The sequence below is a fragment of the Brassica rapa genome, chromosome A10 (genome assembly GCF_000309985.2).
Source record: "Brassica rapa cultivar Chiifu-401-42 chromosome A10, CAAS_Brap_v3.01, whole genome shotgun sequence".
Taxonomy (NCBI): Eukaryota; Viridiplantae; Streptophyta; class Magnoliopsida; order Brassicales; family Brassicaceae; genus Brassica; species Brassica rapa.
The window spans coordinates 1660062-1675560 of NC_024804.2; the positions used below are offsets into that span (position 1 = coordinate 1660062).

The 15499-nt window shown below is 32.2% G+C and overlaps 1 protein-coding gene across 1 annotated transcript; it reads left to right on the top strand.

The window, feature by feature from the left end:
- Window positions 1–13676: 13676 nt before the first annotated feature.
- LOC103844228 (probable voltage-gated potassium channel subunit beta) lies at window positions 13677–15422 on the top strand. Its single transcript, XM_009121016.3, has 5 exons — window positions 13677–14129; window positions 14291–14486; window positions 14563–14706; window positions 14796–14960; window positions 15047–15422. The coding sequence occupies exons 1-5, from the start codon at window positions 13762–13764 to the stop codon at window positions 15158–15160; spliced, it is 987 nt and encodes a 328-aa protein (XP_009119264.1). The 5' UTR covers window positions 13677–13761; the 3' UTR covers window positions 15161–15422.
- Window positions 15423–15499: the final 77 nt, after the last annotated feature.

Genomic DNA, 15499 nt, shown 5'->3' on the forward strand with positions numbered 1-15499 from the left:
AACGTTGATGCCACAAGTTGCTATCAGCTGACACAGAACCACAGAACACAGCACTGCCAGACGATGCATGACTAGTAGTATCAAGAATGTAAAGATTGTTGTATAAGCTACCCTTCCCAATCATCAAGCCCCGAGAAAGTTCATGGATTAAGCAACCATTAGGAAAGAAGTGAGCAGCACAAACCAATGTTTTTATTAGACTACTCACGCTTATCAAGTTGAATCGAAAATCAGGAACAAGCAACACATCATAGAGTATCAAAGAAGGACTAATCTTAATTGTGCCTGTGTGTGTAATAGGAACTTTAAGACCATTAGGAAGAGTTACTGTAAAAGAAGACACAGGTGTAAAACTATCAAACATATCTAGAGCAGAACAAACATGACTAGAAGCTCCACTATCTATTATCCAAGCATCATGTGGAAGTAGGGAAGGTAGAGTTGAAAGGCAATGATTTTGATATAAAAGGTTGTGATTTTGAAATGTAAGATTGATAGAAGGAAAGGGTACTGTACCGGATGATGAATGAGTATTCATCAGACCATGTTCTGTAATCGTGGCTTGTGGAATTGAAGACGATGAGGAAAGAGCTTGAGGCTCTGAAACTCGAACATGAGCATTGAACTGAGAGATCAAACTTTGTATCTGTTGAGGGGTGAAGCTCTGTAGATTTAGATCCATGCCACCACTAGTCAAATGAGGAGTGACTGGCGGTAAAGAATAGTAGCGTGAATCTGGATCAGCACACACATTCGCAACTGCATTAGCCACCTGAGAAGAAGTTGGAACCAAGCTTTGATTCTGATATTTCGGCTGAGACTGCACATTCTTGGACTGAGACACATTCTTGTTCTGATAAGAACCATATGCTCTATAGCCAGGGGGTAGCCGTGTAACTTGAAACACTTCTGAATAGTGTGACCAGCCTTACCACAATGTGTGCACATAGGTCGCTGTGCAGTCCGTCCAGCATTATAAGCTGCAGCATATGCTATTTCATCAACACCCGAAGCTTGTAGAACTGTAGGCAAAGGAACTACTGCTTGAAAAGCCACATTATCAACCGCAGTAACTGGTCGAATAGACCTCTGACGTTCATCCTGAGTCACAATATTGAACGTTTCTTCAATGGTTGGAATGGGTTTAAGCATTAGTATGTGACGCCGAGTGTGCTCATATGATTCATTTAGCCCCATGAGGAACTTAGTCACTCGACTACGTTGTTGTAGCTTCTCCCACAAGTACAGACCCGTGGAGCATCATCTTGCTTGAATCGAGAAAGCAAATTGTTCCAAATTCCTTCAGCCGTGGAGATAAAGAGCAAGCTCTGAGCAATCTTCTTTGACACAGAGTTCATCAACCACGTCGCCACAATGTCGTTACAACGAGACCAAGCACCATAATCACGATGCGTAGGAGATGGTTTAGAGATAGTACCATCGATAAAGCCGAGCTTGTTACGAACGTTCAAAGCCATACGAACTGAACGCCTCCAAGAGTGAAAATCCGCAGCTGTTGTCAATCGATCTGTGACGAGCACCAAGCCAGCATGATCGTTATGATGTAGATAGTACGGATTCTCATAAAGATCGGAGACAGAACGAGTCGAATCTTGAGTCGCAGCCATGACGAAAGTTCGCAAGAAATCGATTACTGAGATGACGAATCGAGATGAACAAGCACGAACAAGACGCAAACAATCAGACGTACGAGAAGATCGCAAATCGTAACGGCCAAGATACAGAACAATCGCGAAAGAGAAAGCAAAGGAAGACTCATGAGGAAAAGAATGAAATCACAGCTCAACGAACGAAGCGGAAGATGAGTGTATTGTGCTATGATACCATATTAACATCTGAATCAGAGAAGATGAAGATGGAGAAACAAGATTGAGCTGAGATGGTGAATCGAGGAAGAAGATGAAAATAGAAGTTTGTTAATCCTCATAATTATGAAATGTACATGTGTGTTCAATATATATATGCACGGTTAAGCTAAAGGAACCTTAACCAATACAAACCAGTTACTAAACCGGAATATATACTAATAACCTATGTCAAAATATAAACTATCTCTATATTTGATTCTAAAGAAATTAGTAGTCTATAATTTAGGATTCACTAAAATAATTTAATATTACGCAGGGTTGTAACTAAATATATGTTTTAAAATGTTTTCCTCCATTCTCTATGTTTTATGTAAATATATGTAGACGAAAAAATAAATATGTTATCAATTTCATTGCCAGTAAAAATAAATATAAATGACTGAATTAATAACTCAAATCATATAAATATTTGTAATACTATTGATAATGTACATTTTGGAGTTTAAAGCTAATAGCTAACATGTAAAATATCTTAGTTATTGAGTTAACCAGCCAGTAAATTAAAAGGCAGTTTTACAAACTTTTGCTGATTAACAGTTATAAACAAAAAATAATTTTATTCTTTACTATCTTGGGGTTCAAATTCCACTCTTTACTCTTTATATAGTAGTTAAATGCTATTCCAAACTAAAATTCATTCTCAAGCGAAAATCTTAATATGCATTAATCAAGTCATCTAAAATACGACTGTAGACGCTATTATACCCACCGTCAATAAACTTGATTAGTTTTTTTTTTTTTTTTTGAAAAAAGGGCTTTAAATAAACTTGATTAATTAATTAGCTTAAGAGTAGTAGTTATAGATTCACTGGAATGACCACGAATTTCAAAATTTTACCTTATAGAATCAAATGGTAATTAGTAATTATTGACCTGTGAATAACTGAATGACTTTAAGTTTCTCCTTTTTAATTAAATAGCAAGCCTTTTATCAAAAAGAAGTAAATAATAATTGAATGACTTCGAATATGACTGAAGCAACAAAGAAGATGAAGAAGTTAATTGGCTTCGAACTAATGCTTTCACTTTCGCATTAACAGCAAGTGAATATGACTGGAGCAGAAAATAGATAATCCTATTAACTTTTCTTCCTTTGAATTGTAGACTCGTAGTAACACCTCATCAATAAAATATGAGCAAGGGAAAGAGAGTCCGTACACGGAAACCAGTTGTCATAGTTTCCTGCTGAATTAGCGGGTACTGGAGTATATACTACATTAATATTTTAAAATACAAATTATTTTCCGTGAAGGCATATACTATATACTCACTGATTTTTTTTTTTTTTTTTTTCCGCCAAGGATATTTTTTATTAAAAAGAAGGGTACTAAGCCCAAACACATATTACAAAGCATAAGCCCACAACAGCAGGGCAAAGATCGACCAAACCTAATCGGGCCTACAGCCCAACCAAACCAAGCCACACCTAGACGGGCCGGACGTCTCTCTTTTGGCCCACGCGTGAAGGAGCGGGGACACGTGTTAGAATTTTACATCAGCGCTACACGCGTCTCCTTTGCTCGACTTGACCCGTCACCGCTTCGAGAAGCCGCCGGAACCAGCCACCGAAACCCTCGTTACGCCGGAGCTCAAACCCGCAGAGCCTCCACCGAAACCACTTTCCTTCAACTTTCTGACCTCTCTGCGGAGAGCTTCATCGACCTCATCAAGATCTCATCCGCCTTAAGAGAGTCGCAAGCCACAAACCTCATAAACCCGATCCAACAACAAGACCACCTTTTAGAACCGCTAGAGCCGGCGACGCAAGACTGTGTGAGCCTTCACCCCCCGGAGACAAGACCGGCGCGGCGATGCTGAATAAGCCAACCACCACCCGGGAACAAGAACCGGCAACGACAGAGCTTTAATAGCCTCTACCTCCCGGCTAAGAACTATTACCATGCAAGACGACTACGCCATACTATCCCCTCCACACGACCGCGCTTTAACTCCAGTAACCCAGCCACCGTTGAAGGCGATTCACTCCTCGAGTAAACGCCTCCGGAAGTGGATTAAACCAGAGGTCAAGCAAAGCAGATCGGGGAGAAGACAAGGGAGAGACACAAAAACAGATAACTTTAACGGAGAAACAAGAAACAAAGGTCTCCGGCGACGGCACGCGCGCAGACGCGCCGGCCGTTCACCGGAGACCAAAACGAGATCTACTTTCTCTCTCTTCTCTCTCTTCTCTCTAAAAAAGCAAGTCTAATTTTATGACAACTCGATCGATTTCAATGTGTTTTACTGGATTGATATACTCACTGATTTTCGGAGGCGTTAATCACGGCTTACAAAGAAAGATAAGTCACCAAAAACTTAAAGAATACGCGTTGAGTCGTTGACTAACTAATCCAAAGAAGTTTTCAAACTGTTCTCACTATTGGTTGTAAAACTGGGTGCTCAATAAATTTGGTCAAATCGGTTAAAGCACAATGGAAACTGTATTGCAAAAGCAATTTGAAATAATAAATCGAGCAAATCATATTCTAGACTGGTCTGAAAAAACCTACTATGACTTCTTTCTACAATCATTCATAGATATACTAGCTTGTCGTCCATAGTTAGATTACAAAATCAATGAACTGGGTATCTTCACTGGCTTGTAGTCCAGTTAATTTGCACAAGGTTTAATAAATCAGTAAATAATTGTGTATTCTAACATAAGTTAATTTATACTGCAACTTGAATATATATTTATAAAATTGTAATTATTAATAAATTAGGTTTAGTAACACGTAACAAATTTTATGTTAATTAGATGAGAATGGTGATAACAAACCATTATAGTTTGATGCCATGTTATTTTATCCAATTTTTTTTTAAAATAACATATATATAGTTATTTACGCTATAGTTGAAAAACTTATAGTGGTTTTAGTCGTGAAATTAAAATTTTCAAGTTATATGTAAATATTCCCAATGATTAAAATTTGGTTATAAATACCTTTATAGGGAGCAAGAATAATGTTCCCATGCAACAACCAATAGTCATCATAATCTCTATAATATTATTTGAGAAGTCAGTTTCCTATGTGTCGCTCTCATATTAACTCTCACGATGGTTGATTACACTGATACCTTTAATGAATTAAAAATATTAAACACTATTATTTTTTTATTTAGTTTCCTTTTAAAAAATTTCCAAAACATATACATATAATAAAAAGAGAAATTTTTTATAAAGTTAAAAAAAATTGAAAACGAAAATATATGTATACATAATATGATTTCAAAAAAAAGGAAAGTTCACAAAGTAGTAATATTACATTTAAAAACTATTTTTAAATAAAACAAAATATAGTTTTGAAGTAATAAAATACTTTATTTATATCAATATTTTTGTAGATGAAAAACATAAATTTGTATATAATGTGATTTTATTAAAAAAATTTACACGGATAATCTTGATATTAGAAAAAGAAATAACATTTCTTTCAAAACATAATTTTAAACAATACAAAAAAAAATTCAAACTAATAGAAGTATTTTTATATATCTAACTATTTTCTTAGAAGATTACACAAAATAATTGAGAAACATAAATTGATATATGTTTAATGACTAAAAATAGTTTATAATTAGTATTATTGAAGTGATTTATTTATTTTTCATATATTGTTTTGACTATAATAGCTTCCAATTACATCAAAAATAATATCGATAAATTATATTTTACTTATATAATATTATTTTCAAATAAAATTACAATTTTGTGTACTGCTTATTTTTAAGAGATATTGAAAACAAAAACAAAAATCAAATAGTTGCAAAATAGATATATTATATTTTATCATTATTAAAGTTATTTGTTTTTTAATATTAAATTTTATTTTAAATTTTATGTTTGTGGAACTTAATATAACTATAATCAAAATACCATAGCAAATCTGAATTCTCATTTTTAATATTAATTTAAATAAATTTTAGTTTCCATTCAATAAATCAAAGGCATAAAGTTATTTAGAATTTATAGAATATTTTAATTATTATAAATATTAATATGTGTTCATGAGCTTCCAGAAATGTATCACCTACTTATGTATGTAACTTCCTATTGAGCATCACTTTCTTTTATAATTTATTTTTAAAAACATCAATATATAATTTGATAAATATTATGAAAATACATGCACGTTTAAACGATAAATAAAATTGATTTGATTTGACTTGATTATAATAAAAATAAAAATATATCATTTGAATTTGAAAGAATAACAATAACTCAATATACTCACAACATGAGTGATTCGACTAATCTAACTTATATATAAAATCATAGATTTAACTAAAATAAAAATATATAATTTTATAAGAATAGTAATTTATTTTATAAATATAAATCATAGAACAACTCAAAACATATTAAAATGAAAATAAAATATTAAACAACTGTTACAATTTAGTTCTTTTCTAAAATTTATATATATATATGCATGAGACTTGAGAATATTATCGTTATATTAATTTATGTAAATTGGAATCAGACACTTTAGTTTATTTTATTTTATTTTATTTTAGTCTAAGCACAAAATAGTTGAAGTTATACATAATATTCATAAAATATATTTATATATTTAAGACAATAACCACCTAAATGCAAATAAGAAATTAATCAAAATTTTAATATATTTAGAATAAAAAATATTATAGTTGAATTCATAGATGCATTCCAAATTATGCAAATGATGACTAAATTGACTGTAAAAACAACAAAACCGATTAAATATAACATATATAAAATCATATCTATTCTATTAAATTAGAAACATGACTTATTGATATAAGTTTAGTCCAACATTTTTCCCACGTGATCTACTTAAAAATAACTGTAACTACTTTTTATTAACCCTCCACTTTAATCCCGAAAATCTCGGGAACCATTTCACTCTAATACATATATTAGTGGATGATTATATATTGAGAATATTAAAACTTCCACTTCTATTGAATTCACAATAAAAACAAACTAAACTGAATGGCCACTAAAATAAATTAAGACGGATGCATTGTAGAGAACATATAACTGATGCATTGTTTGTATTTAACTGTCCACTTTATATGTTTATACAAAATTTATGGACACACAAACTAATAATTTTAACCTATTTAATTTTCTAAATATAAAATCTTGCACAGGTTCAAAATTCAGCACTACGAACAATGTTTAACTTCTTTTTAACAATGAAAACACAAATATGAAAATTAATTTTCTAAACAAAAATTTAAAACAAAAGATTTTACGTACCTTTTGAAAGAGCGGGTCTGAATCTAGTGTATTATTAAAGTAATATAATATTATAAATATAAATGATGCTTACAAATTATAAATTAATTTAAAATTAAAAGTAAATATCAATCAATTATTATAGTATATTTATTTCAAAAACATTTATACCCGTGCATGAGCACGGGAAAATCACCTAGTGTCAAGTATTTTTCCACGCTTTTCGTAATTCTATTTTACCCATTTACCCCTCAGTCCCAGCCTTACCATACTTGGCCGTATTAATGATATCATGTCCCCAATCCTTTTCTATCCCAAATACACACAAGTTCTTTCTTCTACCCAATCGAGCTTCAAACTAAGAGTATTGACTGTATTGTATTTTTTTTTGGATAGATAAGAGTATTGTATTTTATTTGTCAAAACAACAACAATTAAGAGTATTGTAACTTTGTAATTAACATGACTACCGCTGCACTCATCCATGAGTCCACGTCTCTCAGCACATTCTAATTCGGTGGGTTCCATATTTCCAAACGCTAGAGAATTTTAACTGCAGAGTTTCATCATGATTATATAACAAAAATAACAAACTTAGTTGATATAAATAATCATCAATCATATTAAATTTCTCACATGAACCACCAACCATAGTTATGAAAAAAATAGAAGTGTTCACTACATACTTCAGTTCAAAGTATATTTGATTTTAAATCGATACATAGTTTAGTTCGGTTCAGTTTGGTTACTGACTACACTGAGATTAAATTGGATACCCATAGTTTAAAACTAATTCTAACATTCAAACATGTATATAACTATATAAAGAATTTTACATGAAGGATGCAACTGGTTAATTATCAATTTAAGGAATATCATAAATGAATTGAATTAAAAAAATGGAACGTAGATAAATTGAATAAAAGAAGTTATGGAATAAAAAATTGAATTTCATTCCACTCATTCCACTTATTCATGAACTTTTTTAATTATGAATGTTTTATAACTACATTCCATTTTTTCAGACATTCCAAAAGGAATTATTGGAATGATATTTGTTTTTTTGTTTCATTCAAATGGTAAAAAAAATTTGGAATCTGTAAGAATAAGCCTTTCCAAATAATTTCTTTCCAAAAACTTGTAATATCCAGTTGCACCCGAAGTATGTATCATTCAGAGTCGATTTTACTTTGACCTCAAAATATGTTATATATATATATATATATATATATATATATATATATATATATATCTTTCGTCCTAAGATAATAATTAAAAATATGTTTAGTGATTTGCTCAAGCCCATAAAACTTATAACCGGTCAAGAATGCAACATTTCTCGGATAACCCTAATAAGACAGCTGACGATTAACCAAATTTGTAGTAAACTGATAGGGTTTTCATCTTTTCATTAAGCCTTAAAGATTATTTCTTGTTTTTTTGGTGAATGATTATTTTTATTTATATTGTAAATAGAGTTGACTATTTTGACTTACCATTGAAGTTATATTATTTTGTTGTGTACAGAATGATTATCCGACGACATGCTAACAATCGATGACATGATCAAACGGTTCAGAAGTGAGAACATTTTATCTCGGTAAATATTGGTGACATTAACACACTCGTCTCCGTTCGAGTACGATTGAATGTTTTTGAGCAACAACACTCTTATAATGTAATATATTCTATCGGTTGATCCAATCAGTTTTAAAAGTAATACATATAACACTAAAAAGTAGAATGACTATGCATAATTCAAGTTTATAATGATTTTCAACTAATATCAAAGAATGTCTGAATCGCTTGTTGCCGGAATTAAATTTACGAATGTAAAGTCTAACAATAATAACGTCCTAGTGCTTATCTTGCACCAACTTAATATGATTTTTATTTTGTAATATATATTCCCATATATACGAATATATGATGTGTACCATGTGTGTTCATCATGGGAGAGGTTGGATTGGTGGTAACTGGTAATTATTGAAACTTTAGTTTTGTTACACTTTTGTTGCTCAAATTACTTTTGTAAAAGTGCAAAAAGCTACAATAAAGAGAAGATCTTGTTGGTGCGAAATGTTTGGTTACGCCAAAACTCGCGGGGTCAAATTGGTTCCCATTCACTTCTGTTTTACTCATCGTTTAGTCTTTTTTTCCCTTAAATATTAGTTTCCTTTTCATCGCATAAGTGAAAAACAGCAAGAAACCATTATCCAATTATGTAATTAAAATTGTTGTTATTACCTATTCACCAGCAAATTTCTACGTACCATATAGTGTTCTTACCTTTGATCAGCCAATATATAGTCGACAAGATAACGTTAGTTTCTTCGTATCCCATGCATATTCATTGCTTACTGCTGAACAGTTATCTATCCTACTTAACATTTTCACCCAAAAAAAAACATTTATCTATCCGTGTTTTGTTTTTATCATTAATTAACTAGATAACCGACTAAATGAAAAAATGTACGAAATCTAATACAGTATATATAGAATTAAATGATCTAAACAATTAACCGTCGTTACCTACTATTCCAGTTAGGAAATATTTGTTGCATGTAAGTCTCTCAGTTGATTGGCTTGAATCAAATCACCGAGACGGCATCGTCATGATCAAGTACGTACCAGAAATGTATATGACTGTACTAACTTTAAAAGTTACATTCTAGGTAACTTTATATAAATAGACATAGCTAGTGGACATTTCGAAATATTTATATTTGTCGTTTGCTATTAACCTACTATGTTAACTTGAGCACCGACACTCCCCAAAACGTTATCAGAATTACTGAATGGTTGGAGCTTTGGATCCACTCTACATTGTACATTGCCGTTGTTGCTATGAAGAGACGTTATTTTTTTTTGGCTTATATGTAGTTTTGTTTCTATTATAAACTAGATGACAAATTTTGCATGTAAGAACAAAACAAAAATCTATATGTTCACGATCGGACGTATTCAGGAAAGGCTCGTCCGTAATTTTCAAATATGGTCTCCAATGTGCCATTGCAACGTTAAGTTCGGTAGAGATGTATCATATTAATTAAATTTTTCTAACTTTTTTTTGTCAAACAATTTAATTGTTCTAACTATGCGGTGATATTATATCATGAAGCAAAACAAATACAAAAAAAAAATGCATGTATCTGTGAAGCTCGTAGAGAGACCTATCATCCTGCCAAAGTTTATCATATTATTTTTGTTGGTATTAAAGGTAAAAACCAATGTTCAAAAATTGGTAAATGGTAACTAAGCGATTTGTAGAAGATTAATGATTAGAAGGACATCTAAACTAATTAATTTTTGAACGACCTGATCGAATTTTTAAAAATTGGTGTAGAAAAAATTGTTTCATTTAGGTCTGACCGGGTTTTAGAAAAGCTCTAATATATAGATGAGTTTTGCAGTAATAAGAATATTATATTCTACTGATTATGTATTTGCTGGATTGTGACTCGTATATATAATACTAGCTGTCTTCCTGTACCATGTGAAGTAAAAAAATTTAAAATATTTTTTAACAAAAAAATATAAATTATATTTTAAAATAAATTTTTATTAATATTGTAAATATTCTTTTTCGTATCAATATTTTAATATAAATTTGATTTAATTAAACATAAGAGTTATATTTAAGAATATGCATGTATATATTTGAAATTATAATCTTAGATAGATTTTTCTATCTATTTATTTTAATTAAATATATTAAATAAATTTGTAAAAGTTGCATAATTACCAAAAATTAAAATTAACCAATGTTTATAAAATTTGTAGATATATAAGAAAATAATGATTTTACGATTCAATTTTTATAATTTTCTTAAAAAAATGCATATATTTTTGAAAATTTTAGTAATAAAATTGTATAATTTAAAAATATAATTAAATTATATTTCGAAATTTATAATGCCATATTTGAATATATTTATTTTAATGATGATTTATGAGTTATTTCCCTATTCTAAAAAAAATCCAAAAATATAAATTGACATTAAATGTAATATATGAGTTATTACCATATTTTAAAAAGTTTACCAAAAATATAAATTAACATTAAATGTAATTGTCTATGTCATATTAAGTTATAAGACATGTCATCAATTTTTGTAGCCATGTCATATTTATTTTGTGAAATTGATTGTAGAAAGGACATGTGGTAAAATCACTTCGCAAATATAGTCTAAGGGATATTCACAGTTTTAGTATATTTAGGTCTGACTGGTTGTTAGTACACGATTTCAACATTTTTTAAAAAACAATTGTCAAGAAAAGGAAAGAAAGAAAGAAAAACTACAAAATGTTAGAGAAGACAAACGAATCACATGGGAGCTCACTGTGCCTTTCTAATCAAATGAGAGCTGGAGAGTTGCAATCTCATTCAAGTCCCACAAATTTCTCCTTAACGTTTTGGGAGACAACATAATTAGGCAATTGATGCGGTGAAGGTGTGTGTTCCCTATTCATGGGGGATCCACCCAAGTCCACATCATCACCGCTGCAAAAGCAATATCCTATCCTAAACTGTAACATTAACCTTCAAGTAGTTTACTTCTGAAAATTAAACGAACGGGAATATTTTCAAGTCTTAGTTAGAATCAAATGACATTCGTACACAAAACTAGAATAAAATACAAATGACTAACTTAGCAACAAAAAAAAAATCTACCAAAACATTGGCATGTCGTGGAACAAAAATGGAAAACAATAATTATAGTACATGGTCATATATCGTGGATATCATGAAATTCTTTGATTGTGTTTATTAAATCATATATCTTAGACAGTAAAATATCATTTGTTATAAGATTATAAAATATCAAGATAACAATGTCGGATATATAACACAAAAATGATTAGTATCACTGAAGAAAGGATCAGAAAAGCTAAAATATGACTTGATAACGTACGCAGAAATGAATATAAGAAATCAATGAAAAATGTCAACCCTTGGTTGGAGATTTAGGCGAACCTTTTAATCTTTGCCTTCTTCTTTTCTTGGTGGCCAATAAAACTGGAATTTTCTTTAAGATGGGTAGCGAAGCAAAACCCCACACCCACATGCCATCAAATGCAATATGTCTCCCCAACCCATTCATTACCAACTAAACTTATAATTTCACAGACTCTACCTAATATCTACTCATAGTTATAAGGAACTTGATTCTCAAACAATATTATTAGATCTGTACTTTTTTCTAAAATTCCCTAGTTTAACAATCCAAATGCATAATGGTTAAATATAACTTTTTTTTTGCTTGAAGCTTGTTTGGTTACATAGTAAAATAGCGAACCTATAGCTTACAAAATAATTCTGTAGAATACAATCAGTTTGTGGATGATATTATCTTTCAATTTTTTTTAAAAGTTTCAGAGAACTTTAAAAATGTCAAATTGGTATTAAAAATGCCGTTCCATAAAGTTATATAATCGATCTAATAAATAGAACCAAAAAACATCATTTCAAGATTTGACGGTTAGCAGCCAGTTCGTAAAATTTCTGAAATTAGATGTGTTAATATGTTCGAAACTACGCTAGGCGCTAGTCGGGCGGCGACTCTAAGCCTAGCGAGTTACCAAAAAATCGGGGATTAAGCGGGGTATACGCGGGGATTAATTTAATTATTATTTTATTTATTTTTAATATTTAATTTAATATATAAGATAATCGTGAACATTTTTTCTTGATTTTCATATAAACATATTTATTTTTAATATTTCAATTAATATATTGTATAATTTTAAACATTTTTTCTTGATTTGCATATAACCACACGAAGATTAAATACTTTAAGGGGAAAATACCAATATTTTAAAGTGGTCTATATAGGTAATCAAACTTGTGATAGACCATCATATCACAGGTTCAACTCTCAGCATTGTCAATTTTACATTTATATTTTTAATAAATGACAAATCGTAAACCTCCCACATCGGACAATGTCAATATTTCACAGCAGATTCAACTAGTATAAATATGATAGGTTATTCCTTGAATTGAACTCAAATTGTCTACGATTTGGCCAAGGCCCATCTAACTATTTGGGCCTAAAACAATTTTATTTGTGTTATAAATCAGTGATTAGTGCCATTAATAGCGCTTAATAATTATTTCACGGCCAATTAATGGTCAACCGATTTTTGTGCCGCGTTGGCTAAAATCGCGACGGTTGGTCTCCGATCAGCGTTTCGACGGCCGCAAACGCGGCAAATCGGCCGCGTTTTTGAACATGAGTTAATAATAAACATTGTCATGTCAATGTCTTGTTTGAAAAAACCTGGAAAAAAAACCTGAAATGATGTGAGAGTGAGTAACTGAAAAAACCTGGAAAACTAAGATACTAATGGGCCTTTAATAGGCCTACACAGAAACAAAGCCCAAGATACATAGCTTGAAAAATATTTCGAAATACGTTTCTGTTCTTTCGGTGTGAACGTGAGTGTAAGCATATTCCCAAGTGGAGTGACAGAGCCCATACCACGTGACAGTGATTCAGACTCACGAAACCGGTTAACATAAACCGGAAAGTTAAAACCAAACCGGTAGCTTATTCGTTCTTTTTCACAAGCATCACTTGTGTCAGAATTGTACTTAGCATATCTATTCAGACAGAGATCGAGAGAGACTAGACCAAATCGAAAATGCAGTACAAGAATCTGGGCAAATCGGGACTGAAAGTGAGCACGCTCTCGTTCGGAGCGTGGGTCACTTTCGGCAACCAGCTCGACGTGAAAGAAGCCAAATCGATTCTCCAGTGCTGCCGTGATCACGGAGTCAACTTCTTCGACAACGCCGAGGTCTACGCCAATGGCCGAGCCGAGGAGATCATGGGTCAGGCGATTCGCGAGCTGGGCTGGCGCCGATCCGACATAGTCGTCTCCACCAAGATCTTCTGGGGTGGGCCTGGTCCTAACGACAAGGGTTTGTCGAGGAAACATATCGTCGAAGGAACCAAAGCTTCTCTCAAACGACTCGATATGGACTACGTTGATGTCCTCTATTGCCACAGGTGAATTAAAAAGATTTGATTTTTATTCGTTCTTGAAGATCTAATTTAGGGTTTTAGTTTCTATATTTGTCTCAAAGTTGCCATCTTTGGATTGATCTTAATAATATATCTATTTATGTATATGAATTTTGAATTGGGTTATTATTATTTATGTGTCACAGGCCTGATGCTTCAACACCTATAGAAGAGACGGTGAGGGCTATGAACTATGTGATTGATAAGGGTTGGGCGTTCTACTGGGGAACAAGTGAATGGTCAGCTCAGCAAATCACCGAGGCATGGGGAGCTGCTGAGAGGCTTGATTTGGTTGGTCCAGTCGTGGAGCAGCCTGAGTACAACATGTTCGCTAGGCACAAAGTTTGTAATCTCTAACACTTTAGTTACTACATCCTTGGATCTCTTCTTGTTAAAGCCTTAAGTTGTTGTTGTGTAGGTTGAGTCAGAGTTTCTTCCTCTGTACACCAACCATGGCATAGGTCTCACTACTTGGAGCCCGCTTGCGTCTGGTGTGCTCACTGGTAAATACAACAAGGGGTCTATTCCTTCAGACAGCCGGTTTGCATTGGAGAACTACAAAGTATATTTTATCTTTTTCATTCTTTGTCATATTTGTTTTGAGTCTCTCTCTCTCTGCTTCTGCATCTAATACATCTACTTATTTTGCAGAACCTTGCCAATAGATCACTTGTGGATGACGTGCTGAAGAAAGTTAGCGGGCTCAAACCGATTGCAGATGAGCTAGGTGTGACCTTGGCTCAGCTTGCAATCGCATGGTGTGCTTCAAATCCTAATGTGTCATCTGTTATCACCGGTGCCACAAGGGAGTCACAGGTTAGTTCTTCACTAGGAACATAGTGGATGTTAATCCAATATTTGAAAATAATATTTTGTTGTTTTTTGGGGGGTGCCTTGCACAGATTCAAGAAAACATGAAGGCTGTTGATGTGATCCCATTGTTGACACCACATGTTCTGGACAAGATCGAGCAAGTTATACAGAGCAAACCGAAACGTCCTGAATCGTACCGCTAAAACCAAATCCTGAGATCTATCGATTGGTTTCAGAAGAGTGTTGCTGAAAAGAAAAAAAAAGGATATCATTTGTAGGCTGTGTGATGGTTGTTCTTGGAAGTTGTCACGTGTTGGCTTTGTTTGTTCTCATGCATCTTTAAGACTCAGAGACAGAGAGAGTAATGTGTTGTTTTCCACTTCTTAAAACGAGTCTATTGTTGTTATTTGTTAGTGAAACTTAAAAGTTGGTGCTTGTAGTTGCAATGTCATGAGGTTAGTAGTATATTGAAAAGCGCATTAAAACGGTTGTTAAAAAGCTAGTATTTGATTATCATACAAGTTTTTTATTTTATAAAAAAC